At 42.4% G+C, this 26,663-nt stretch overlaps 1 protein-coding gene across 14 annotated transcripts in view; it reads right to left on the bottom strand.

Moving 5' to 3' along the window:
* COL19A1 (collagen type XIX alpha 1 chain) overlaps positions 1-26,663 on the bottom strand; it is a 404,037-nt gene that overhangs the window by 31,796 nt on the left and 345,578 nt on the right. For 13 of the 14 annotated variants that reach the window (XM_053286727.1, XM_053286726.1, XM_053286724.1 and 10 more), the window contains 6 exons: positions 26,237-26,290; positions 24,004-24,048; positions 12,406-12,450; positions 12,242-12,304; positions 10,212-10,247; positions 10,031-10,075 (listed from right to left, as the gene is read on the bottom strand). In XM_053286727.1, coding sequence (XP_053142702.1) covers positions 10,031-10,075; positions 10,212-10,247; positions 12,242-12,304; positions 12,406-12,450; positions 24,004-24,048; positions 26,237-26,290 — 288 coding nt within the window. Of the gene's footprint in view, positions 1-6,689; positions 6,868-10,030; positions 10,076-10,211; positions 10,248-12,241; positions 12,305-12,405; positions 12,451-24,003; positions 24,049-26,236; positions 26,291-26,663 lie in introns of all 14 variants that reach the window. The other variant, XR_008314075.1, reaches the window with a different exon arrangement.

Raw genomic sequence — 26,663 nt, 5'->3', positions numbered from 1 at the left:
CTTTCCAACAAGGCATGGAAGGAATAGGTTCCAGTGTAAGCATCTATGGACACAAATAGAGATTATAGTATTACCACAGTATTTTGTGGGGTCTGTTTGACTCCAAGTGCCAGAAACACATAGTGCCAGAAACACATAGTGCTTTCTTTCCCCAATGAAATACAATAGGGGTTATTGATACACAAACACAAGTATTAGCAAAACCTGCAAGTTTAAACAATATTAAACATAGGGGGGCAGATTAAACATTGCAGGGCACTTGACCTCATTAGGGTTGATCCTGACCTGGGACATGGAGTTACAGAACAGTGGATTAAAATTTTTATTTATTTTTGCCTTCTCAAATAGGGTACAATTTTGACCAAGGGTTAAACACAGAGGAGCTTCAAAAGTAGCTTGCAATACAGCACATGAAGGCTGGTGCTAGGAATAAAATACTACTGAGCAGAGACAAATTTTACTGTGTATCCTGAAAGAGTTCAGTAGATAATGACCTAGGTGTTTTAGTAGAATTAGCAAACTAACTGATTTTACATAACTTATTAGTTTGGGATCTGTATGTAGGGATTAAATTATTTCCAAAAGAAAGCATCCCCACACTCAAAATAAGATAGGAGGCAAGGATGCAATTATTAGAGTTCTTTTGAAGAAGCCTGCATTGGATTCCTTGGCGTTAAGAAATACAGGCCTGTCTCCAACATTTCATGGCTTGGCAAGGTAATTGAGAGGTTAGTGGCCTTCCAGCTCTAGGCAGACTTGGAAGAAACTGATTATTCAGACCCATTTCAAACTGCCTTTCAGGTGGGCTATGGGATGGAAACTGCCCTGGTTGGCCTGATGGATGATCTCCAACAGGTAATCTTGAGGGAGTGCGATGGTGTTGGTTCTTTTAGATCTCTTGGTGGCTTTCGATACTATCAACCACAGTATCCTTCTGGAACATCTGAGGGGGTTGGGGGTAGGAGGCTCTGTTTCACAGTGGTTCTGCTCCTACCTCTCGGGCAGATTCCAGATGGTGTCCCTTGGAGACTGTTGCTCTTCAAAATCTGTTCTTCAGGGATCCATATTGTCTCTGAAGTTGTTCAACATCTACATGAAACCACTGGGAGAGATCATCAGGAGATTTGGTGCAGAGTGTCATCAGTATGCTGTTGACACCCAAATCTATTTCTCCATGTCAACATCGTCATCAGAAGAAGGCATAACCTCCCTAAATGCCTGCCTGAAGACAGTAATGGTGGAAAGGCTAGATGAAAGATAACAAACTGACGCTGAATCCAGATAAGATGGAGGTACTTATTTTGCAGGGTCGGAACTCAGTAGAAGATTTTGATCTACGTGTTCTGGATGAGGTCACCCTTCCCTGGAGGGAAGACGTATTCAGTCTTGGGGTGCTTCTGGATCTGAACCTCTTCCTGGTATCCCAAATTGAGGCACTGGCCAGAGGTGCTTTTTATCAGCTTTAGCTGATACAACAGCTACATTCGTTTCTTGAGATAAACTTCCTCAGAACTGCGATATATATGCTGGCAACCTCCAGACTTGACAACTGTAATGCGCTCTATGAGGGGCTCTATGTGTATGTAGGCCAGAAACTTCAGTTGGTACGGAATGCAGCAGCCAGGTTGGCCTCTGCATCATCTTGGAGAGACCATATTACTCCTGTATTGAAAGAACTACATGGGCAACCAATAGGTTTCTGGGCAAAATACAAGGTGCTGGTTATAACCTATAAAGTCCTAAACAGCTTAGGCCCTGGTTATTTAAGAGAACATCTTCTTTGCCATGATTCTCACTTCCCATTAAGATTGTCCAGAGAGGTTTGTCTACAATTGCCATCGGCCCGTCTGGCAGCTACTCAGGGACGGGTCTTCTCCGTTGCTGCCCCAAGGCTTTGGAATGCACTCTCTGTTGAAATAAGAGCCTCCACATCTCTGACAACTTTTAAAAAGGTCAGTCAAGACACATCTGTTCACCCAGGCTTTTAATTATATTTACAGTTTTAATGTTTTAATTTTGTTTTTATTGTATTTTAATTGTAAACTGCTGAGAGATGTGAGATTTGGGTGGTATAGAAATTTATCAAACAGATAAATAGATAGATAAACAAATCGACTGCATACTTTATTCAAACTATAATATTAGGTTGGGTTTTCTTTCTTTTTTGCTGGGTGAGGTAGTAATGAGAGAAAGAAATGAAATTGCTGGGTGGGGTGCACATGTCCCTCACCACTGGAATTCCTACCCAGGAGTTTTAGTGTTCAAGCCTTTAGCAGTCACTGCTTGCAAATATTCACACACACACACACACACACACACACACACACACACACACACACACACACACTAAGATTCCCATGGATGCAGATTCTCCAATGGATTTTAGTTTGTGTGTTGGTAAACAACAGACATATATAGAATCATATAATTTTAGAGTTGGGAAGGGACCTTAAATGTCTTCTAGTCCAACCCCTGCTCAGTGCAAGCAATTAATGCGGCATCCCAGACAGATGGCCATCCAGTCTCCGTTTGAAAACTCCTAAAGAGGGAGAACCCACCACTGCACAGAGTAGACTGTTCCACTTTTGGACAGCTCTCCAGTTAGGAAATTCTTCCTAATGTCTAGCCTAAATGTGCTTCTTTGTAATTTCAAGCCATTGGTTCTCTCAGGAGCAACAGAGAACAAGTCCACTCTTTCATCTATGTGACAGGTCTTCATATATTTTTGAAGATGGCTTTCATATCTCTCTTAGTCTTATCGCCTACTCAGCTCCTTCAGCTGCATAAATGATAGCTCATTTATGCAGCCTCCACAGCAATGTCAGATTGTTTTTCCTTTCCATGGTGCACCCTTATGACTACAATTTGCTACAGAGAAAATTCTGGAAATATTATTCTTCATGAGACAAATTATAATTCTTCCTACTCAGTGAAGGCTGTAGTTCTTTGTCAAATGCATGGACAAGCACCTTTTAACAAATGTATCTCCAAGTAGCCCTATTCAGACAACGTGTGTGTGTGTGTGTGTGTGTGTGTGTGTGTGTGTGTGTGTGTGTTGGAGTGGGGGGAATGTGCCCTCTGTCCCAGTCTTTGCCCTCTGCGTATTCATCTGATCTGTACAGAGCGTACATCTGTACAGTTTGGCAATTCTTTGCTCTAGGTGGCGTCCTTAGCACACATTAGGTGGTGTGGAACTCTGAGCAGGATTATCTCATTAATGGCACCACATATTTCTCCCCATTTACTTGCCACTTTACAAACTTCTTGTTTCTTAATGCTTTTAATAATTTATGATGCTGTGTTTTTAGTGTTCTAATATTTTCTCTTTTAATATTTTTCATGTTTTAATTATACTGGCACAGTTGTGGCAGTATCGTTAAGATGGAGAGTAGTTTCAACACGCCACCATTATAAGGCCTGAACATTCTATTGCTTATAAAATCAAAACCATTTGTCCAATCTGCCTGGCCACCAGCACACATTCACTAGGTGACAAGATACACTTCCCCTGCAAATTTGGTGAAGTTCCGTTGAAAAAATGCTTAGACTGTGCAGTAAAGTTTTTCTCTTTTGAACCAGGCTTTAAAGGGTTGACGATGTTCTTTCAGACTGAGAAAATGGTATTTAAATGATTTTGTATTCCATTTGCAGAGTTTCAGCCTTTAGACTGCATGCCAGAAAGATATCTTTTGTACATCCCTCTGGGACGCAATCAATGGTTATTTCACAATTGATCCTCAAAGCTGTGCTTTAAGAGGCTGAAAAATGCATCTTTACTGCTAAAAGAGTCTGTGCAGTAGGACTTTTGAAGCTGCAGTGCCCACAGCATTGTCCATAACCAGTATGCCAGTCAGATCCTTTCCTGTCTGAGCTTTGGGAGCACAGCCCTTCAGTTTCCTTCCCTGTCCTCTTCCTTCCTTCCCCCACTGCAGCTATACCTTCTAATACTGCTCCTTTGTCTAGAAAAAGTGCTGTTCAACCCCTCTCATCAGTTACTCCATGGTCATTGGTTCTTCAAAACCATGTGCATTTCGTCTCAACCTCCAGCCAAAACTGTCACACTGCTCTGTGCAGCCAGGTGTAACCTGGAGGCGTGGGGAAGGAGACGTGCTCCATATGGCTAGGCTGCAAAGGGTTCCTCTGGGCAACTCTAGGCTGCAGTGTGTGTGTGTGTGTGTTTGGGGTGGTGTGTGTGTGTGTGTGTGTGTGTGTGTGTGTGTGAGAGAGAGAGAGAGAGAGAGAGAGAGAGAGAGAGAATGTGGCTGTAGTATGTGTGAATGGCTATGTAACATGAGTACAGCCTTTACACTATTTTGCTGATAACACCATCCTGAAGGAAATTAAATACAATACAACAAATATGCTTATACTGCTTTTCAACTAAAGTTTCCAAATCCGTTTGCACAGATATAAATAAATAAATAAAATAAGGTCAAGCAGAACTGTGAGGTTTATGGGAAATTTCTGGAAAGATAATCTGTAGTTTTGGACACAGTTGTTAAAGCATTTGTTATTTTTGTGTGTGTGTGTGTTTCAAAGAAAAAAATGAAGCACAGATTTAAGGTTTGTTGGAGATCCAGCTCCAGATGGCATTGGCCTTTTGTACCAGTAACCCTAACAACCACTATAGGCATTGGGAGTTGAGAAAGTCAGTTAGGGTCTCCTTCTCTTTCCTGTTTATCTCTGCCTCTATGACCCTTCAATTGATAAGAGTGTACTCAGGAACTTCCTGGAAATGATGACTTCCTCTTCCTTCTCCTCCTCCTTCCCAGAATGTTTCTAGCTTGCTCTCTCTTGAGCACCAGGCTTCTATAGGTTGCTCTCTGACCACCATGTAGCCAGTAGTTTGATATAGAGCTTTTCTATCATCATGTACTTCTGAATAAAGTAGATTAGTATAACCATACATTAATCTCCATGCTTATCATTTACAAGCTGTTTCCCCTGAGAACCTATAAACTTCTGTTGTAATGGGATTACAACATTGTAATGAGTTAGCTCCTGAACAGGGGCGTAGCAAGGTTGGATTGGGCCAGAGATGAGATTTTAAAATGGCCCCCACTCAAAGTCCAGGGCCTCCGCACACCCCAGGCCCCCAAGGATTTAAGTCTGATATTTCAAAATAAGTATGCTGCTTGGAAATACATTTCACCGAATACACACATGCACACTTCACAATATATAGTGATACACATTGAATACTATATATTTGTGCTACTTTTAATGCCTAAAACACACAAGAAACACTAATTATTAAAATGGATCCCTCGCTGCAGATTATCAAAGGAGACTTTTAACCATGCAGTGTGAGGTTATGTATGTTTTCTCAGAATTCTGAACAAATTTAGTAAAGTTTGATTCCAGGAGGTTTTTCACACAGGGCTTTTAAAGCCCTTTAACACACATCTCCTCTGGAATGGAGGTGCTGTAATCACATGTTGGCCAGATTTACTCTGAAGTCCCTGTGAGTTATTGGGGAGCAGTTCACACGCAATTCAGGCTTTTCACTGCTCATTACAGTGTAGCCTGATTTATATCCAGAGTAAAAAAACAACACTATTTTGCATTGGTTCTTTGGGACAACTTCAATTTCACAGTAAAGCCTGCCAGTAAACTTGCAGTAAAGCCTGCTGTGTGTAAAAGTCTCAGATAAGTGTGTGGAGAAATGCACCCTCAGGCAGCAAATCTAGCCACATTTAGCTGGAAGTACATTTCATTGAAACCTAAAGGACTTACTAGCAAGGAAAGCATGACTACTTAAAAATAAACTCCATTGCATTCAACTGTCTGAGATTCTTCCCTGGTAAGTGCATATAGGATTGCACATGCTCAGGGATGTAAACCAAACCAAACTAATTTGTGCTCTCAGCAAATTTTGCTCCCTATATGACACCAGTAAGTCCCACTGAAGCAAGGGAGATAGGTGGGGAGAAATAGAGAAAAGAGCAAGAATCAGCACCATTCCTCAGGAGAAAAAGAGGTGCGGGGCGGGGGGGGGGGGAGAGGAATCTGCCTCTTCTTGGTAAAATTTTAAGATAGATGAGACATGCTGGAGCTCAAGGAGCTCCTGAAGTTACGCCCTAGTCTGTCCTAAAAGTCATTCTCACTGCTTCCCAATGTGGAAGTAGGGCTGGTTGTGGTCTTTCACTGTACTGAGATAAAAACCACTCTCTGCAGGTGCTCAGAAGCAGGGTCATCCCTAGTGGGGTGCGGGGCTGCAGGGCAAATCAGCATGTGCAAGGCATCCTTAACATTGCATATCATTACAGAATCATTCTGACTGATGACATACAGTGTAAATAGTGTGAGTGAGGTTTTTGGACATGTCCAACCAGCTTGGCATTTCTAAAGAAAAATAAAAGCACAACACATGCTTCACAGTTCTCACTCAGACCTTCTGGGTTGCAAAACAACTTGAACATAAGTGCATTTATGAATGAATGAATGAATTAAAAAAATATATTGTTCCAGAAGTTTTTGTAATTTTCTGCCATGAAACAAGCCACTTACAGGATTTTTAGATAGTTTTTTTTTTTAAAGAAAGCTAGCAAATTTTCCAATCTGTTTCAAATTAAATATTCAGAGACTTCTCAGTCCCCACCCCCTATCAAAGCCCTACAGCAAGCAAGCAGATCCCTATATATGGTGGTGGGGGTGAGGGTAACCACAAAAAGGAATTCATAGTCTACCTCCATTACTGGCAAAGGCTGGTCTGGTCTGTGCTGGGCAGAGGGTCTGCAGAGAACTGGGGTGGGTAAGGGCAGCCAGCACTGGCCACTCTGCCTCCCTTCTTCCTTCCTTCCAAGTTCAGGCTTCAGAGAGGCCTGCATGAGGCTTCTCTGGAAGCCTCGTCCACCAGCTGATCATCTGAGAGGCAGAGAGAGAAGGAGCTCCAGCAGCTTGCAGGCTGCTTAGATTGCTAGGGTGAACAGGGCAAGGGGGACTGGCTGAGTGAGTGGCCTTGGGGCTAGGCAATGGGGAAGTCATGTGACATGTCTCTAGGGGGGCCCTCAAGGCAGTGGGGCCCCCAGACAACTGTCTCCCCTGGCCTGATCATAGTTACACCCATGTTCCTGAAATACTCTTCTATATAAGTAATTACCTCAAACACATTGAACACAAATTACCTGCTTCTTATGTCCTTATTCACTATCGAATAATCATGAGGTGGGGTCACATGGTCACTATTACTAGATCCATTAATTTCATGTCCTTGTATTTTTTCAGGCCGGGGTGAGGGGATGTGACTTTATCTTAGTTGAATGTTTTACAAAGTTTTGATGTTCAACATCACAAAGTTCTACCTTGAGGTTTGGGTTAGCTCTTCCCGATAGGGTCTAATCCAGTTTTTTAAAACACCTGGAAATTCAGTAATCTAAAAACCTTTGGTTTAAGATGATAGTTAAGATGCTTTACATTTTCACTTGTGCTCTAAAGAGAATGGAAATTGCAAGTTAAAGTGCCCATCTTAACTTCCACGGCATATTTATTTATTTATTGCATTTATATACTACCCTAATACAAAAGGTCCCTGAGTGGTTCACAATATAAAAGCAATTAAAACATTAACATAATTAAAACAATTTAAAATACAATAAAAACCCTAAAAACCAAAATGTTAAAACTAAAAGCCTGACTAAACAGGTATATTTTTAGTTCCTTCTTAAAAACATTCAGAGAAGGGGATTAGATACTAATTTTACATCTACTTCTAAAACTTCTAGGAAATAATACTTTTAGTGGACCAGCTTTTAGCATCATTTGTGAATTCTCAAATACACATATAAAAAACAAAACTAAGGAAAAGGGTTACAGGGTTCCTATTAGCTACTACTATCACCACCATCCCCTTTAAGCCCAACGTTATGTGGTAAGTTGTACACATGCTCAACCTAATCCAGAAATCCATGTCCATTCTGATGTTCGCATGGAAATCTCCACATGCTGTTCAGTTCCCTTCATTGAAAGATATGCCATTGAAGCCGTGTGGCCACAATAACAATAGAGGCCTAGACCACTGAAGTGGTAAGCTTGTGTCTGAGCTGTGCAACTTGAGACAGTAGGTGGAACCTCCCATGACAATGTTCCTCCATACAAAAGCATTTTCACTCCACACAGAAAATCTAACACATCAGGGAAAAGGCTAGGTTAAGACACGGCTTCTTGAAATCTAGTTTTCTCTGGAGAGCATTCAAATGTGAGTCCCAGCCTGCTGTATGTGGTACAGCTAAACCACAGGTTGACCACCTCGGTGAGAATTAAACTAGATTATGTTAGAAACAACACAGGATCAAGGTGAAAAATTCAACATGTCAGTGTGTCTGTTTCAGTGTATGTGTTTGCAAGGATATCACAGTATCATTGCTAACTTTTAAGTGTTCCCTCCCTTACTTACTTATATATGCCTTAAAGACTTTGTACAGTTTGGTATATGATGACTTCTTTAGAAATGAGGCTCCATGCACCCACTTCACCTTCATCTTTCGGCTGGACATTGGGGAGGGATTTGGTACAGTGGACATTGGGGAGGGATTGTTGGTCATTGGGGAGAGATGTGTCCAGGCAGACATTTAACAGGCGCAGTTTCTCTAATCACTTCCTAGAGATGGCCCTGATGAATTGCTGCCTGATGCATCTGTGATCAAAGCAAAGTGCTGGGTGTATGGAGCCTCATTTCTAAAGCCATCATCATATACCAGGCTGTACAAAATATTTATATTTCATGGAAGTTAAGATGGGCACCTTAACTTGTAGGGAAGTGCGAAATGTTTTGGGTACAGAACGATCTGTACCCGAAACAGCCGATTTTGGGTGATTTGTTCCCAAAATGAATCACCCTCCTAGCCACCCGAAATGTTTTGGAACTGAAACGAATCACCCCTGTTTCAGCTCCAAATTATCTGTTGTTTCGGCCCTCCATTTTGTGGCTGATAGTGCTTCTTCCCCCGCTCCCTCCATTTTGAGCAATGACGTCTATTTGAATTTCCTGCCTTTTTGCCTCCCATTGACTTCAATGCAAAAAGGTCCTATCTGACGTCTACTTGAATTTTGGGTCCCAGGGCCAAAAGAGTGGGGTGAGGTGGTAGTGCCTAATGGGAGGAGGCTACCACCCAAATTGCAGAGGGATTGGGCAAAGGGCTGATTTTTGGTGAATTGTTGAAGTTTTAGTGTTTGGGGGCAAATTTGGGGCATAAAGTGGGATCTGGGGTGGAAGAGTGTGGTGGCGTGGTAGTGCCTAATGGGTGGAGGCTACCACCCAAATTTCAGAGGGATTGGGCAAAGGGCTGATTTTTGGTGAATAGTTGAAGTTTATGCATCTTTAAGGTTTTCCCCCATGAGGTATAATGGAGAGTGTATCGCTTCATGTCGGGGGGAAAGGGGTGGCCTGGAGCAGTGGTAGCCTTCACCCATTAGGCACTACCACCCCACCCCACTCTTTTGGCCCTGGGACCTGTTTTCTTGATCCAAATCGATTCGGGTTCGGATTAATTCGGATTGCACACCCCTATTAACTTGTGGTTTTCATTCTTTTTAGAGCATGAGTGAAAATGTAAAGCATCTCAACTCTCATCTTAAACCAAAGGTTTTTGAATTACTGAATTTACATTTATCATTGTTTTACTATTTACACACAAACTGTTCATAAATGCAAATAATAAAAACAAAAGAAGCAGCTTTTTGTTGCTTTTGGGTATAATCACTAATGTTAGTGCATGTTTTCCACATGTTACAGTGGGAAGCAGTTTGCACTGTTTGCCTCTAATATTTAGAGGAGGCCTGTACACTGTGCAACCAACCAAGTGAAACATAGTCTAACTTTGTTTGTCACTGACAGATCACCAGGACTTGTTTTCGTTGCTCTTGCCTGGCACTGGTGTCTATCAAGCACCTGGTAGGCGATACTCTGCAGCTGGAGGACTACATTTGGCTTTGGGATCACAACTTATATAGGCCAGGGTTAGAGATATGCTAGACAGATGTTGCGACAAACGTAAACAGTATCTAAACCTTAATGTAAAAATGAACTTACTCGTTCTCCTTTGGGGCCTCTGTCACCTGGTCTACCTATCAAACCCTGGAAAAAGAAGGATATTTTTAAGAACACAGGTACCTTGCTAAAAGAATTTATACATTAATCTTCTACTGTGACTCAAAGCAGAACATGTATACTTTGTATGTAACTCCAAATATATAAACCATTGCTTTCCTACCTGAGGACCAGGCAACCCATTCTTCCCATTTATGCCCTAGGGGAAAATAATGATCAAATTATTAAAACACATTTTTGGTCTCTAGGATTCTAAGCAATACATATCTTACGGCAGAAGAAATGTACCTGGGTGATCCTTAGTAAGCCTTTGGTATGGAAGATATACAGACATGAACTCCCAGGAGAATTTTAGGCAACATTCGAGCTAAGGTGATCAGGAATAATAAATAGCATTTGTATAATATTTTTGAGTGTACAAAGTGCTTAACGTGTGTTATCTTGATGGGATCTTTAAAACAACCCTACAAGGTAAATACAGTAAATAGTATTCTATATGTGATGGCAGATTTCGCTGTATGTGATGGCAGGCTTAAAGCCAGAAAGCAGAAGGGAGATATAGAATTGGCTTGAGTGTCCTGGATACTTGATAGCAATGGAAGGATGAGGAAGCCGTGCAAGTTTCTGCAAAACAGATAGTGGAGGAGGACATGCTTTGGAGTTTCAATCTGCCCTGCACCATGGGAGCATAGTTGCCCTGCAAATGGAGTCCTTCTATAACAGCCGTCTAGCACTGCTGAATTGAGGGTGTGACAGCAAGCCAAAGTAAATGCCCTCCTGTGCTTTGGAACCTCCAACTGAGTAAGGTATGTCACTGGAGAGGCAGAATATCTAAGCCCATCACTAATATGAAAGTTTGGGACCCTGCTGAGATAGGTTTGTTGCTCAATGTCTATAATGTGCTGCTTGATGGTCGCTTTCGCCTAGGCATGGCCCATGCTAAACAAGGTCGAAGGAGAGAGGCCCAGGGTAGCTATTTTTGTCTCAATTGACTGAGTCCAACTAGATCGGTAATCATTACATAGGGTTAGCGGGGGCGAGACCAACTGGACAAAAGGATAGCCTGAGACAGCAGCAGAGCATGGACACCCACACCCTAGCTTCTACTTTGATCAGGCCTGTCTCCAGGCATAAGGTGGTGTTGGAGACACATCTTGGTACTTGGAGTGTTGCCTGTACAAGTTCCAGAGACGCAAAGTTGGGGTAGATCCCAGTTGGGTGCCACAGAAGTGCTGAGCTAGTGGCTTGGCTATGAGCAGTTCAAGAGCTGAGGGGACATAATGGCTTCGTCTCATCCACAAGAATTTGAGAATGGAGGAGAAGCTCTTCTGAGCATTTAGAGCCACATGTTCCCCATGAGCTTTCCTAGAGCCACCAGAGTGAAAAATTACCCCCAAGTATTTGAAGTGTGAAACCTGCTCAATCATATGCCCATCTATTCTCCAAGAGTGGGTTTTGGGCATCCTGGAGAAGACCATCATTTTACTTTTATGATAGTTGAACTCCATGCGGTCCTCCTTACAGTACAAGTCAGGGCCCTCAGCACTCTTCTAAGGTCATCTTGTGGTAGCAAGCATGACTTGTCCCCCAAGCTAAGCAGGGTCTGCCCTGGTTGTATTTGAATGGGAGACCACATGTGAGCACTGTAAGATATTCCCCTGAGAGGATGGAGCTGCACTGGGAAGGGCAGAAGGTTTCAGGTTCCCTCCCTGGCATTTCCAAGATAGGGCTGAGAGAGATTCCTGCCTGCAACCTTGGAGAAACCGCTGCCAGTCTTTGTAGACAATACTGAGCTAGCTAGACCAATCGTCTGACTCAGTATATGGCAGCTTTCTATGTTCCTATCATCCACATATAACAGGATGGCAATGTGTCTCCCAGCGAGCTTTGGAGGATGGAAATCGGGTTGCTGAGTTGGCCCACCATGTTGTTAATGTAAATGTTAGAGGAGTGGGGCCTGTATGCATCCTTGCTTGACACCTTTCTGAGTTGTGACAGCTCTTATGTGGTGGCCTTGCAGGATGTCTACATGCAGGATGCAAAGACGACATAGCCAGCGCTAATCTATGAAGGAGGCTTCCAACTTCTCCCATAGTTTGACACATAAGATGGAATCAAGTGCTGACTTAAGATCAATGAAGGCAGCATAGAGAGAGATTGCATTGCAGGAGGAGTCACAGGTTAATTACTTACTGGTATTCCTGGTGGACCTCCTGGTCCAGGGAAGCCAATGTCTCCAACAGAACCTCTTTCACCCTTATGAAAAGGAAACAGAATCATAAAGTCTTTCTGCAGATTGAAAATGACCAGAATGCCAGAGCTGCAAGTGAATGCTCAAATGCAACAGATGCACTTACTGATTCTCCAGGAATCCCTGGTGGCCCGGGAGCACCGGTTTTCCCCTATGGATTAAATATATATATAGTTTTAAAATTAGTTTTTTTATGGGGAGCGGAGATAGAAAAATTTCTTAAAATACAAGTGATACCATAAAGTTATTTTATTGAGTTACAAATGATTATGTTTATGTTGTCAGGGTAATGGTACAATTAATCCTCAATTAAAAGACATCATATAATCTGAAAGTGAAGTTGATTAGAAATATCCTATAGTTATCCAAGTGAAGAAGGATATTTTTTTAAATGCCCTGGGAAAGATTTGAGATTTGCAGATGGCATTGAACAGGCAAAGCTCAATAAAACATTACAAAAGTTTGGCTATAACATTTATTTACCTAAGAATCGACCTGCTGTTATTACCCAATTTACAGCTGAGTATCCAAAACCAAGAGCCAATTCAAATATTAAGAAAAAGCACATGGTTCAGTCCTACTAGGGCTGCATCCCATCAGAATACAGCTGTGGAATTTACATGTTTGGATACCACTGTTAGCGTGGGGGCAAGTGTAAAGTGATGCACATTGGGACGAAGAACCCCATCTTCACATATACATTGATGGGATCTGAGCTGTCAGTGACTGACCAGGAGAGGGATCTTGAGGTTGTGGTGGACAGCTCGTTGAAAGTGTCGACTCAATGTGCGGCAGCTGTGAAAAGGGCCAATTCCATGCTAGGGATCATTAGGTAGGGGATTGAAAATAAAACTGCCCTTATACAAAACTATGGTGCAGCCACACTTGGAGTACTGTGCACAATTCTTGTCTCTGCATCTAAAAAATGACATTGTAGAACTAGAAAAGGTGCAGAAGAGGGCAACCAAGATGACCAGTGGCCTAGAGCACCTTTCTTATGAGGCAAGGCTAGAACACCTGGGGCTCTTTAGTTTAGAAAAAAGACAACTCCAGGGGGATATGATAGGTCTATAAAATCATGCATGGTGTGAAGAAAGTAGATAGAGAGAAATCTTTCTCTCTCTCTCTCTCTCTCTCTCTCTCTCTCTCTCTCTCTCACACACACACACACACACACACACACTCACTCACACACACACACACACACACACACACACACACACACACACACACACTACTAGAACCAGGGTCATCCCATGAAATTGACTGCCAAGAAATTTAGGACCAACAAACAGAAATACTTTTTCACACAACACAAACAACTCGTGGAATTCTCTGCCACAAGATGTGGTGACAGTCAACAACCTGGATGGCTTTAAGAGGGGTTTGGATAACTTCATGGAGGAGAGGTCTATCATCGGCTACTATTCTGAGGGCTATAGGCCACCTCCAGCCTCAGAGGCAGGATGCCTTTGAATACCAGTTGCAGGGGAAGGGAGTGACAATAGGAGAGAGGGCATGCCCTCAGCTCCTGCCTGTAGGCTCCCTATGGCATCTGGTGGGCCACTGTGTGAAACAGGATGCTTGTCTAGATAGGCTTGGGCCTGATCCAGCAGAGCTGTTTTTTGTTACTATCAAGCCGAAAAACCAGTCCAAATCTAAACAAACTAAGCAAACATCCAAAACCCAGAGAAAATAGTCTGAAAACAGTCACAGTCAAAAGAACAAACAAACTCACTAAAGTTTTCTAACGTTTCTATCCACAGAACCAGATCTGACGAGGACCAGAGTCTGATGAGATGAATGCTAAGGCAATCAGAAAGGAACTAAGGAAGGATGCGCTCCAACCACCAAAATAAACAGATGCTCTGAGCATGAGGGATGGTTCATGAGCGCCATGAGGAACTTGAGCATTCCACCTGCAAGGTCCAGTGTAGGTGCAGAACCCAGGATTATGAATGTCCTGTGGATCATGATAAAGATCAAAAAGATGCACAAGAGTGCAAGACAAAAGCCATACAGGAGATGGGGATTAGTGGGGATGTCAGGAATATCCTGGAGGGAAATTTCAGAGATCTGCAGACTCCTGTGGCATCAGTGTGGATCCAGGAGGAACTGGGCCATTAAGGCATACATGCAGGAATGCATAGAGTGGGAAAATTCGCTCTGGAGAGTTTGGGCAATGGAAGTGGAGTCTGGGGAAGTCTTCAGGAATTTCTTTGGATGTGACCATGTGTTTGGCCTGGCTGATGGGGTCAGGAAGCCTTTGTCAGACTCTCAAAGGAATAAAGTGCATTTACCATACTTCTTTCCCCTCTTTTGGCTTCCTGGGTTTAACACCTTAGTGTTAAACACTGTTTCATTCCTGGACTGTTTCCTCTCAGACACAACAACAAATATTTATATACTACTTTTCAACAAAAGTTTCCAAAGCGATATGCACAGAGAAATAATAAATAAATGAAATGGATGTATTTATTTAATAAAAAATAAATAAGACACATGTCAATCCATGACAAGCACCTTTGTAGGAGTGCTAAAACAAAAGGGGAAAGGTGCGGTGGTCAGGCCAAAAGCAAAATCCCATAACGTCACTCCTACCAATATCTCCCTGGACCTGGAAAGGGAGCACGTCAGGCAAATGGCTAGGATACACTCTTTCTCCCCCATATGTTCATTTCCATGTGCAGGGAGTTTCTGTTATGGGGAAGCAGTGGTGGCTGGGAAGGATGGCGAGAGATACCTTTAGAAGTCTTAACAGGCAATACTGCCGGCAGCTGTACAGTGCAGGGAGCAGCAGCGCCCTGTCTAGCATGCTGCACCAGATGGCCGCAGTGCGAGATGCCAGGCAGGGCGCTGCTGCTCCTCACGGCGTCCAGGTGCTGGCAGTATCTCCCATTAAGACTTTTAAAGGTATATCTTGCCACCCCCCTTGCGCTGTATTCACCAGCTGCCCCTGTGGGGAAGCAATCAAATATGTGATCCCCACCCCACCCTCTTTACTTCCTGGTTAAATAACAGCCATAGAGATACCCATTCCAGAGAGGACTGTGAAGGAACCAAGGGCTAAAGCCTCCCTGTCACTGTCCCAATCTAAACTGCTCTCCCCTCAAAAAGGCTATTTAACAAAGAAAAAACAAGAATGCAACTGCATAGCATAGGCATGGAGGAAATTAACTGAATCTATTCGACTGGAAAAGTGCTTGCACAGAATGGGATTCATTTGAATAGATGGGGATTCACCTGAACTCAAATAGAATTTGCTTGAATTCGATGTGAATTCAATTCCAATTTGCCTCATTTTATTTATTTATTTATTTGATTTTTATACTGCCCTTCCAAAATGGCAAAATGTGAATTGATTCAAACAAACCCCATTCTGTGCAAGCAGTTTCGAGTCGAATAGATTAGAATACGAGTAGAATTCAATTTGATTCATTCAAATGTTTTGCCCATCCCTAGATTCAAAGCAGGAGAAGATAGCTTGAGCAGAGCAGGAGGAGAGCAAGAATTTAAAGGAGGCAAAGTCAGCCAGGTCTTGCTTTCCTCTAAAGTTGCTCAGCAAATGGAGAGCTTGCATGGAGAAAATGAATGGGTAGTTTAGGCCAGGGCTGGGGATTAGTGGGCCAAACAGCTTGGTGAAACTGGGGGTGGGGTGGAGGGACAAAGTTAAGCATTGAAGAAAGGGTTAAATTGTAGGTGGACACTGCAGAAGCTAGGGAGCAGGCAGTGACAGAACACGGATGATTTCTAGTCAATAGACAGTGGGAAACAAGCTGCCAAGATAGTGGGGGAGAAGGTGGAGAGACTGCAATACTGAAATCAAGAAGATGATGGTCAGAATGAAGAGATTTGGCAGTGAGCAGTTCTTCCGGACCACAGGAGCCCCTGTTCAAATATTATGTTGCTTGTTTGTACAGGTGTTAATACACATGTACATGTTTTTGTCTGACCATACATTCATTTTAAAAGCGAACCTGGGTACAAGTTCCTTCAAATGCAGGATACACATAGGAAGTCTAGTATTGTACATGTGTTGTACAAAATGTGTGACTAACTGTATGTGTGTGCAGATCTGTACATGCACACACTGTATACAGATTGTATGCACATCGAATATAATGTGAATAGTGCTAAGATAAGAGAACAGCCCACAGTGAGTGGGACAATGAGTCTTAAGTCACAGGCCAAAGTGGGAGGCAGTGGAGTTACTGAGGTTATCAACATGAATGCTGATGTCACCAAGCAACAAGATGACAGTGTTAGAGGAGAGCTGGTCTTGTGGTAGCAAGCATGTCTTGTCCCCCTAGCTAAGCAGGGTCTGCCCAGGTTGCATATGAAGGGAGACAACATGTGAGCACTGTAAGATATTCTCTTCAGGGGGTGGAGTCGCTCTGGGAAGGGCAGAAGATTTCAAGTTCCCTCCCTCGCTTCTCCTAGATAGGACAAGATTTTTTTAAATTTTTTTTTTATAGGACAAGATTTTTTTATTGAACCAACAAACTACCAAAGCATACAGTACGTTGCCAAAGCACAATTATATACAAAGTGGTTGTTTGTACATGATATATCTACAAAGATTTACACACAAGGATTTGGAAACACACAAGTTATGAAGTATATGCAGGTAGTACTATAACTCGGGGGTGGGGGATTACAAGGCACATCAGGTAATCGGGGGGGTTACGTCCGACATCCATTTCCACAATTTGTCCCATTGCTGTTTAGAAGAGATACTCTTGTCTTTTTGCACATACCCATACAAACTTTTCCAGAAGAGATTTACTGTCTCATCTGTGTGAACTTCTTGGTCGCGTCTTCCCTCCCTATTCCTATGCACGAGCATTGCATAAATGACATACAAGTTTACTAACCTGATTACAAGAAGGGGAATGTTCCAATTCCCTAGTATGGGGGCACCCGTTCCATCCCGTTTCCTTGAAGGTTTCTTTCTGGGACCTCGAAAGGAGGTTCTATCGCTCAAACCCGAGGTTAGTTCTTCCCAAGTCTGTTTTTCCAAATCAGGCCACTCTAACAGCTTGCTTACTCCCTGCCACACTCTTTTGGCTACCACACACTCTTTTAAGAAATGTGAGTGGGTTTCCCTGAATGTTGAGAGAGATTCCTGCCTGCAATCTTGGAGAAGCCACTGCCAGTCTGTGAAGACAATACTAAGCTAGATAGACCAATGGTCTGACTCAGTATATGGCAGCTTCCTATTTTCCTATGTTGTCAGGAAGAAAGTACAAAATGGGCAAGCACCTATCTTGTATTCATGTGAATTCCTTAATAAAATGTTTTACAATGTGGATGAGACTAATATTTGTCATACTGTCAAATACATACATGTATGCATACATAAATGTGAATAAATGTAATCTGAGTTCATTATTGCCTTCAGGAGAGCCCTTAAGACTGATCTGTTTGGTCTGGCTGTCCAGGGTTTTTTAATTGTTGTAAATGGTTTTAATGTTGTAACCTGGTTTTCCAGGGTTTTAAAAACTGTTTTAATTGTTTTAATAATAGCTTTATGTTGTTTTTACAGTTTTTGATTTTAATGGTTAGTTGATTTTAGTTTTGTTTAAAGTAAACTGCCCTGAGCAATTTTTGGAAAGGTAGTATAGAAATAAATAAAATAAAATAAAATAAAATAAAATAAAATAAAATAAATATACATTTGTTATACAGTCAAATGTGGACCAGGACCTTGGACATACAGTATCCACTGGGAAATCTATAGGGAATGAACACTTGTGATCAATCTGCTTCACTACCGATTCTTAATGCTTGGGACAGTAGATAAATCTTAATTATAAATCAACATGACTGGAAACCATTAATCTAGTTACACAGATTAGATACATTACACTATTTTTACTTTGTTGTATTCATTCATTCATTCATTCATTCATTCCCAAAATTAAGCAACTTAGTCCTTTTGTTTGTTCACTGGACAGTGAACTGACTGGCTGGTCTAGTGAAGAGAGCTGGTCTTGTGGTGGCAAGCATGACTTGTCCCCCTAGCTAAGCAGGCTCTGCCCTGGTTGCATTTGAATGGGAGACCACATGTGAGCACTGTAAGATATTCCCCTCAGGGGATGGAGCCGCTCTGGGAAGAGCAGAAGGTTCCAAGTTCCCTCCCTGGCTTCTCCTAGATAGGTCTGAGAGAAATTCCTGCCTGCAACCTTGGAGAAGCTGCTGCCAGTCTGTGTAGACAATATTGAGCTAGATAGACCAATGGTCTGACTCAGTGTACGGCAGCTTCCTATGTACCTAAAATAGGTAATGAAAATATTATTGCTACTCATTTCCTTTTTAAAAATCATTATTATTTATTGATAAAATTAAAAAGGAGTTCCTGAACTACATGGGAGCTGATCAATTTAATAGCAATAAATTAATCTGTGAAAGAATTACTTCATTATCATAAACCTTTAATGCCATTTTTAAAAACAGAAATTATAATTTTTAAAAGCCTTGGATCTATTTCCTGCAAATCTAAAAATAGACAAATCAAAATGTTACTTTATTTTCATATTGTCATGGCAGGGTGGTTGCTAGAGATGGCCTAGTTGACATCATAAATGCCTCACTGAGGGAGGGCAGGATGCCTCCATGTTTGAAGGAGGCAATTGTGAGACCTTTGCATAAGAAGCCTGCCATAGAGCCCTCAGTGATGGATAATTATAGGCCAGTCTCCAAAATCCCTTGGGTGGGCAAGGTAATTGAGAGGGTGGTGGCTGATCAATTCCAGGCAGTCTTGGATGATACTGATTATCTAGATCCATTTCAAACTGGCTTTAGAGAGGGCTATGGGGTGGAGACAGCCTTGGTTGGCCTGATGGATGATATCTACCAAGGAATGGACAGAGGGAGTGTGACTCCATTGGTTCGTTTGGACCTCTCTACAGCTTTCGATACTTTCAATCATGGTATCCTTCTGGATCGCTTGGGGATCTGGGAATTGGTGGTACTGCTCTGCAGTGATTCCATTCCCATCTCTCCGGTAAATTCTGGATGGTGTCGCTTGGAGATAGTTGCTCTCTGAAATGAGAGGTACTGTATGGTGTCCCTCTGGGCTCCATCCTGTTTCTGATGCTTTTTAACATCTACATTAAACCACTGGGTGAGACCATCAAGAGATTTGGAGCAGGGTGTTATCAATATGCTGATGACACTCAAATGTATTTCTTCATGACATCGTCATCAGGAAATGGCATAGCTCCCCAAATGCCTGTCTACAAGCCATAATGGACTGGATGAGGGATAATAAATTGAAGTTGAATCCAAGCATGACGGAGGTGCTTATGGTAAGGGGTCATACTTTGAAGGATGGGATAGATTTCCCTGATCTGGATGGGGTTGCACTCCCCTCAAAGGAACAGGTACATAGGTTGAGAGTGCTTCTGGACCCAGGCCACACTCTGGATTCTCGGGCTGAGGCCATGGCCAGGAGTGCTTTCTATCAACTTGAGTTGATATGACAGCTGCATCTGTTCCTTGAAGATAATGATTTCAGAACTGTGGAGCACTTGCTGGTAATCTCTGATAATTGCTGTTTTCATAGTTGGTTTTATTTTGTTCTTATTGTTTTTGTGAACCGCCTAGAGCCTTTGGAGTCAGGCTGCATGTACTGTATGTATGTATGTATGTATGTATGTATGTATGTATGTATGTAAATAAATAAATAAATTTATTTTTATCTGCAACAAAATGGTTAGCTGCCTTCAGTGAATGAAAATACTGTGTGGAGGGCTCAGGTTAGAATTAAATATTTTAGCTGTTGCATGGCCATCAAGGGAAACACTGGCCAATATCCAGGCTAACACTCTATACGCTGAATCACTTTTCATGTGTGCAATGAGGAAGGGATGATTTTCACCAACCTCCCTTTCCTGCAGCCTTCTGTAATTCTTTGTACAGCCTTCTGCACTTGTCTTCCACAATCCATACAGACATAATTTCAGAAAACATAGAGGGCTGCAGAGGGAAGGGGTGGGGTCAACAAAAATCACCCCTCCTCTATTGTCCACACAAAACATTATTCATGTAACTTTAGTCTGAATGTCAGCCAACAGCTCCATGTCTCCTCTTTTTTCCTTTCCCACAGTATTTAGTAAGGCAAAACACTTGTTATTGTGAATTCCATTCTTCATGTCAGTGGTTGCTGCTTGTATGGGTTGGAAGACAACATGATAACATCACATTGTCCATTTTGCCTTGTTAAAATTAAGGCAGGGAAGAGGAGGAGGGGTGGGGAAGAGGAGGATATGGGTGCTTATGAGCATAATCTGTAGTTCTTAACCTAATGTTCATACTTTCCCAAATAAATATTTTAAATGGTAAAAATCAATAATGGCTGACATTCAGACTAATGCTGCATTAGTGCAATGAACAACGACGCACACACACAAGAAGGTCACACAACTGAGTAGATGCTCAAAGCTGCTCAATCTCTTGCTAACTGAGCAAAGCGGTATATAAATATTTTTCATATTCATATTCTCTCAGTCTGCTTGAATAGTGGATAGCTTTGCATCATTTCCTGCAACATACAGTATATGGAAGATATTTCACAATAGGAGCAGCACCTTAGGCTGGAATGCAAGCTCCCAACTTAGCTCAACATCCTTGCACCATTGCAACATGTTTACAGAATTAACCTGTATTTCAGCTATTTTTTTATCAAGTACGTTTGACAATAAATAGCGTGGTGGGCTTTTAAAGCAAATTTCATCAGGAAAAATAAGCTTGTATTGCCATTTTACAAAATACTTTACATTAAAAAAAAAACCCCAAACCAACTCAGGTTTATTACCTTTCAAGGATATACAAGATCTGCCTTCTGAAAATACATTAGTCCATACTTTCAAACTGATTTCTCTCAGCAGTATTTCAAATTCTTATACTTTTAACAGCAGCGTACTCCATGTTTCTCCAGTCACTGTATTAAAAAGGCCACTCCCATAAAATATATAACAAGCACAAAACTGGCTGGCACTTAGGTGTTCTTGAATCATTCTGTTGCCATGGATGATGTGCACAATGGCACAATGATGTGCCATCATTCTGTGATGTCACAAGAGGGCTGAGATTGCTACCTGGATTTAACTGATGTGAGGAAGGGGTTGTGTTAAAGGAGTAGAGACCTAAGGAAACAAGGTAGAAGGAAGGAGTGGCAAAGGAAGTAGGATTCTTAGAAAGGAGGCACAGCACTGAAGAAAGGAGGAGGAGAAACTAAGTGGCTGCAGGAAGTATTAGCTAGGTGGGCAGAAGTCTGGAAACACAGAGTAATGGTGGTTGAAAATCTGCTTTGTTCTGAGCTCTGACTCAGGGGTCGGGAACCTTGGCCCTCCAGCTGTTGTTGAACTAAAACTCCCATCATCCCCAGCCACAATTTATTGTGGCTGGGGATGGTGGGAGTTGTAGTTCAAAAACAGCTGGAGGGCCAAGGTTCCCCACCCCTGCTCTAACTGGCCATTGAATAAGTTGCTGTAATGTCACAGAATGTTACTGCCATAAGGGCCTAATAAGACTATGCACACAAATGCATATCTGAAAAACCTGACAGCTGCTTTTCCTAGGAAAAAAGCAGTTTCAAGAGAGAGATTTGGAATTCAGAAGTGGAAGTTAAAGGTGATGCTTAAGCCTTTCCATGTACTGCACTTCTCAACTCCAAATTGCCCCCAAGCCATTGACCCTCTAGTGGATGGCCACACAAAAGTCTGCTGTGCATGTAAAAAGGCCCAGTGAATGCCATAGGCTGGGCCTCTGCCACACGCGATGCTGGGAGTGTGTGTGGAGTGCTGTTCCCCACGTCTTCGAAGTGTTGGTGCTATTGCTGGTAAGGACTTTTAAAAGGTACCTCTTGCCACCGCCCACCGCCCTTACCGGCCACCACTGGCATGTGTTTGTCTCTCAGACCACTCACCCCGCCATGTGTGGTTCCATTTAGGAACAAAGAAGAGGCATGTGGAGAAAGGGTTAAGAACCACTACCACCCACGATTTCTCCACTCGCAATTCCACTCCCAAAGCTGCTTTTCCCTAGCTGTTGGGTTCTTTTGTTATCCGTGTGTGTAATATATAGTTCTGCCAATTACTGAGGGGAAAATGTTCCAGAATACTCAAAATTAGTGCAGTTGCCTTCAGAAGAGTGGAATATTGCTTTGTTAGATGCAAAATTTTATATTGGGTCTAGAGACAGAAGAAAGGTGTGTTGGAAGGACTAAGAAGTAGGGATATGCACAAATGGGTTCATGAACTCCTGAGAGGTGGGAGGGGGTTACCTTTAAGGCATAGGGAGGGTGCTCACCTCTGCCCAACTGCATTCCCACCGCCGGTGCTCTCCCAAAATAGCTGTTGCGGGGCAGCAGCATACCTCCTTGCTGCCCTGGTCAGCGTCATGCTGGAAGTGGCCGGTGTGCATGCGTGAAATGCGGCAAGGTGGATTTGCAGCAGGGGAAATGAGGCAGGGCAGGGATAAGCACCCTCCCTACGCCTTAAGGGTAACCCCCTCCCACTTCTCATGAGTGCATGAACCCGTTCGTGCACCTTAAAAGGTAACACCTCCCCACCTCCGAAGCAGCCGGAACGTTGGACCTCTGAACTGGTTTGGTACTCTGGAACAGGAGAGCTGAACCGGTTCATGTACATCCCTACCAAGAAGACAAGACAGGCACCTTGGGAGGAAGGGCAGCTGATGAAAATGGAGCTGATAGAATGGGACAGAGGCAAGGCAAAGAAGAATTGGCAGATTTCTCTATTTCTGTTCCATCTGAATTTCATGTAGTTTCCATTGATTTCTGTTCTGTCCTCTTTTGCTAAAATCCCTGGACTTTTTTTCTCCATCATGAGAAAAAAAGAAGTAATTAAATCTGTAATTTATTTTTTTTAGTATATGCATCTATTCCCTATCCCAACCACTGCTTTGATAATACATTTCATTTAAATACTTTTGTGTGTACAAATGAAGGAAAACATAGAACCTGAAGACATATCTGATGCACTGGGGAGTGAGAGGGGTCCAAAATCCTCACACAGAGCCTAGTGACAGCAACCGCTATGTGCTGTTAAGAGGAGCAGGTTCTGAGGGGTGGAAAGGATTACCTACCACATCTGGATTCAGAATATCTATCCAAATATTTGGCTGCAAATCTCAAATTATATTCTTTCCCAAAGATTAGGCAACTGTCAGCATGCATTTGTATTGTGACATTTTTCTAGCCAATGTTACTATTATGTTGTGATAAGCATTACTATATTATACTGCAATTAAAATTACTTTTTAAAAAACTGTATTTTTCACTATTTATACAATGTATGAGTTTTCATGATCCATGTGATGCTGAGGAAGCAGGAGATTCGTAAGCTGTGCATGTTCCCAATTTCCAATTGTAAGAACCCAGAAATTTTCACCAATCTCAGGTTGGTAATTTAACCCACATTTAATGGAGACCAGCAATCCTGGATCAGATCCTAGATTACTGATCTCCATTAAATGCTGGGTTGGCATGGCGCCAACTCAACATGGGTGAATATTTCTGGGGTTTTATTATTGGAAACTGGGACATGCACAACTCATAAATCTCTCATTTTCCTGGCATCAGGTAGGTTGTGAGAACCCAGCTGTAATTGACATTATTATATTATGCTGATATGAACATTATTTCTCTCAACAGGAAAACTTCAGGAGCCATACTTACAGGTATCCCAGGTACTCCTGGAGGACCGGCTGGTCCCTGGTCTCCCTAAGAAAGAAATATTGTATTATAATATAATACTTACAAAAAAGTATGTTCTTGGGAGCAAAAAAAACTCAGGAAGGGTTTGAGAGACACAGGAAGCAAGGGAATCTAATAAAAATCACCAGGAGGACAAAAGTGTTTAGAGTTTCCCATATTCCATTTGCTTTAATTCAATTCATATGTTATCCTTTTTGTTTCTGAGGAAAGGTTTTTTGAGGCCAAATAATTCCAGTGACACACTGTGCCATGTATTTGCATATTGGTTCAATGCAGAGGCCACACAAGCTAAAACAGTGTTAGGCTTACTAAGCCCACTGAAAACAATGTGCACAAACACATCTAGCACTGTTCTGAACTGTGACCAGGATACCTGATCCTCTGAACTTCACTTTTTCCTTTCTTCTCAAGACACTATCCATTTCTTATCATTCCACCCCCTCAGATGGGAAATAGAGCCTTATTTATGTGTTTCTTTTCCAGTAAATACTCTAGAAAGCAGTCCTCAGGATGGGGCAACTCCCTAATTACCACTAAGGGTTGCCTCTCCATAACATTTTAATCTTATATTATTCTTATATTATTCAGATTATTTCCATATAGTGAAAAATGTGTATAATGTTGTGTTTGTGTGCGTTTGAAGCATGATGTACCTGTTTATTCTGCCACTGCCCAGAGATGCTATTACTGGAGAAACATAGCTATATACAGACTTCCACACAGTGGCTGACTTCCAAACTAATTACAGAGCACTAAAGAGCTTTTACATTTGCATAAGAGTATTTTTGATCATGCAAGGGGGAAGAGGAGATATTTGACAACCCCCCCCTTCCCTCTGCAGCCACCTGTGCCTCCCTAAAATATGTTCCTGAGAGTTATAGGGTCCTTGGGGATTTTTGGGAGGAACAAGAGACTGCAGAGGAAAAGGGGAATTGACAAAAATCACCTCGTCTTTGCTTGCATGATGACAAATTCTCATCTACTAGTTGACCGGGCACATAGCATCTGTGCCCCTAGTTCTCCCTGGCTAACCCCCCTTCAGCCCCTTCCCCCTAACTCTTCCCCCAGGTGTCTCTAACTACCGCCCACCCTCTCGCTTCTCTCCCCCCCTCCCCGCTTGTGGTTTCTGACCAGCTTGCTGGCCCGTTTGCTCCTGCTGCCGCTTCCTCACACTGGCAGTGCGCAGTGCCCGCCATGGCTGGTCCCGCCGCCAGCCGTCCACCCACCCGCCCGCCATTTCCCTGGGCAGCAGCTCAACAGTCTCATGAATCCTGCCGCGCGTGAGCTCCACCGCCCAGCCAATCCGGCGCCTCGGCTTCCCAGCCAATCCACTGGGTTGCCGGGACGCATCCCCACAGAGGCACGTCTACGGGGATTAATAATATAGATGAATACTACGTTAGTTTGGATGTTGGTCCATTACCTCAGTACTGAGTGTACAACAGGATCATGTATGTAGATAGCATTATATATAAATAATTAACAACAAGAGCACTTAGAGATCTTTATTCTACAGTCAGTTCTGATGATAATCGACCTTACAGCCTGGATGTTAAACCTCCCTGCGTGTTATGTTATTCAGCATTAATACAATGATCAACCATCTAAGATGGAACATCACTTTTGAGGGTTACATGCCCTCCAACCACTGGGTAATGCTACTCCGTTTGTCTTGAGTCAACCTGACCTGAATCAAACCAACATCTATTTCGGGTCAAATTGAGTTGAATCAGAGCTAATTTGATTTGGCCCTGATTTGACCATCAAAGATTCAGCCCTCCTCTCTGCCCCACTCCCATTTTTCTTTTTGTTTTCTGGTCCTGAAAATTTCCCAGGTACAAATAGACATAACATACTCTGTGTATAAAAGCTACACAATACTTCTGTGTATGCAAGCACAAAGCTCATTAAAATATTCAGTTTTCCTATACAGTGGTATGTCAATAAATAGCTGTGTTGTCCACTGGTATACCATTCCAGTCAGGAAATGTTGTGTTGCCAATTATTTGCCATTGGTATACCATTTGCCACTGGTATACCATTCCAGTCAGGAAATGTTGTGTTGCCATTACCAATACATGATATAAATTTGCAAAAGAGTGACCAGTGCTGATCAGTAATATATGCAAATACATACACACACACACACACACACACGCAAGAAAACAGGTTGGTGTTATTGCTAAAATCCTACCTTTTCACCCGGAAATCCCTCTAGACCTGGGAGTCCCATTGGGCCTGGTTCGCCCTTGTAAAGAAAAAGGTTATTGCTTAAAAATCCAACACTCTCAATAGAGTTTAACATTCAATCTGAGAGAATTTCACAAGCTACTAAACACACTGTTTACTCAAAGATGACAATTTTTGCCCCATTGAGTGATTTAATGACTTGAGAATAAAAAGTGTTCCCAGAATCCAAATGTACTTATTTTCTGCATAAACATTTCAGTTTTGATTAAAAATCCTAGTCAGGGATGGATGAATCCTTTGATGAGTATGCCTGAATAAGGTCAGCTGTTACCTGATTTCAGCCCAGTGCAAGAGGCCGAGTTGTAACTGAGGTTATAAATCTGTGTCTGGGCTTCAGACTGTCCATGGGCCTCAGATGACTGAGTATTCTC

This window comes from Hemicordylus capensis, chromosome 1 (genome assembly GCF_027244095.1).
Source record: "Hemicordylus capensis ecotype Gifberg chromosome 1, rHemCap1.1.pri, whole genome shotgun sequence".
NCBI lineage: Eukaryota > Metazoa > Chordata > Lepidosauria > Squamata > Cordylidae > Hemicordylus > Hemicordylus capensis.
Note: the sequence above shows the minus strand (reverse complement) of the source record. Positions and strands in the feature narration are given on the sequence as shown.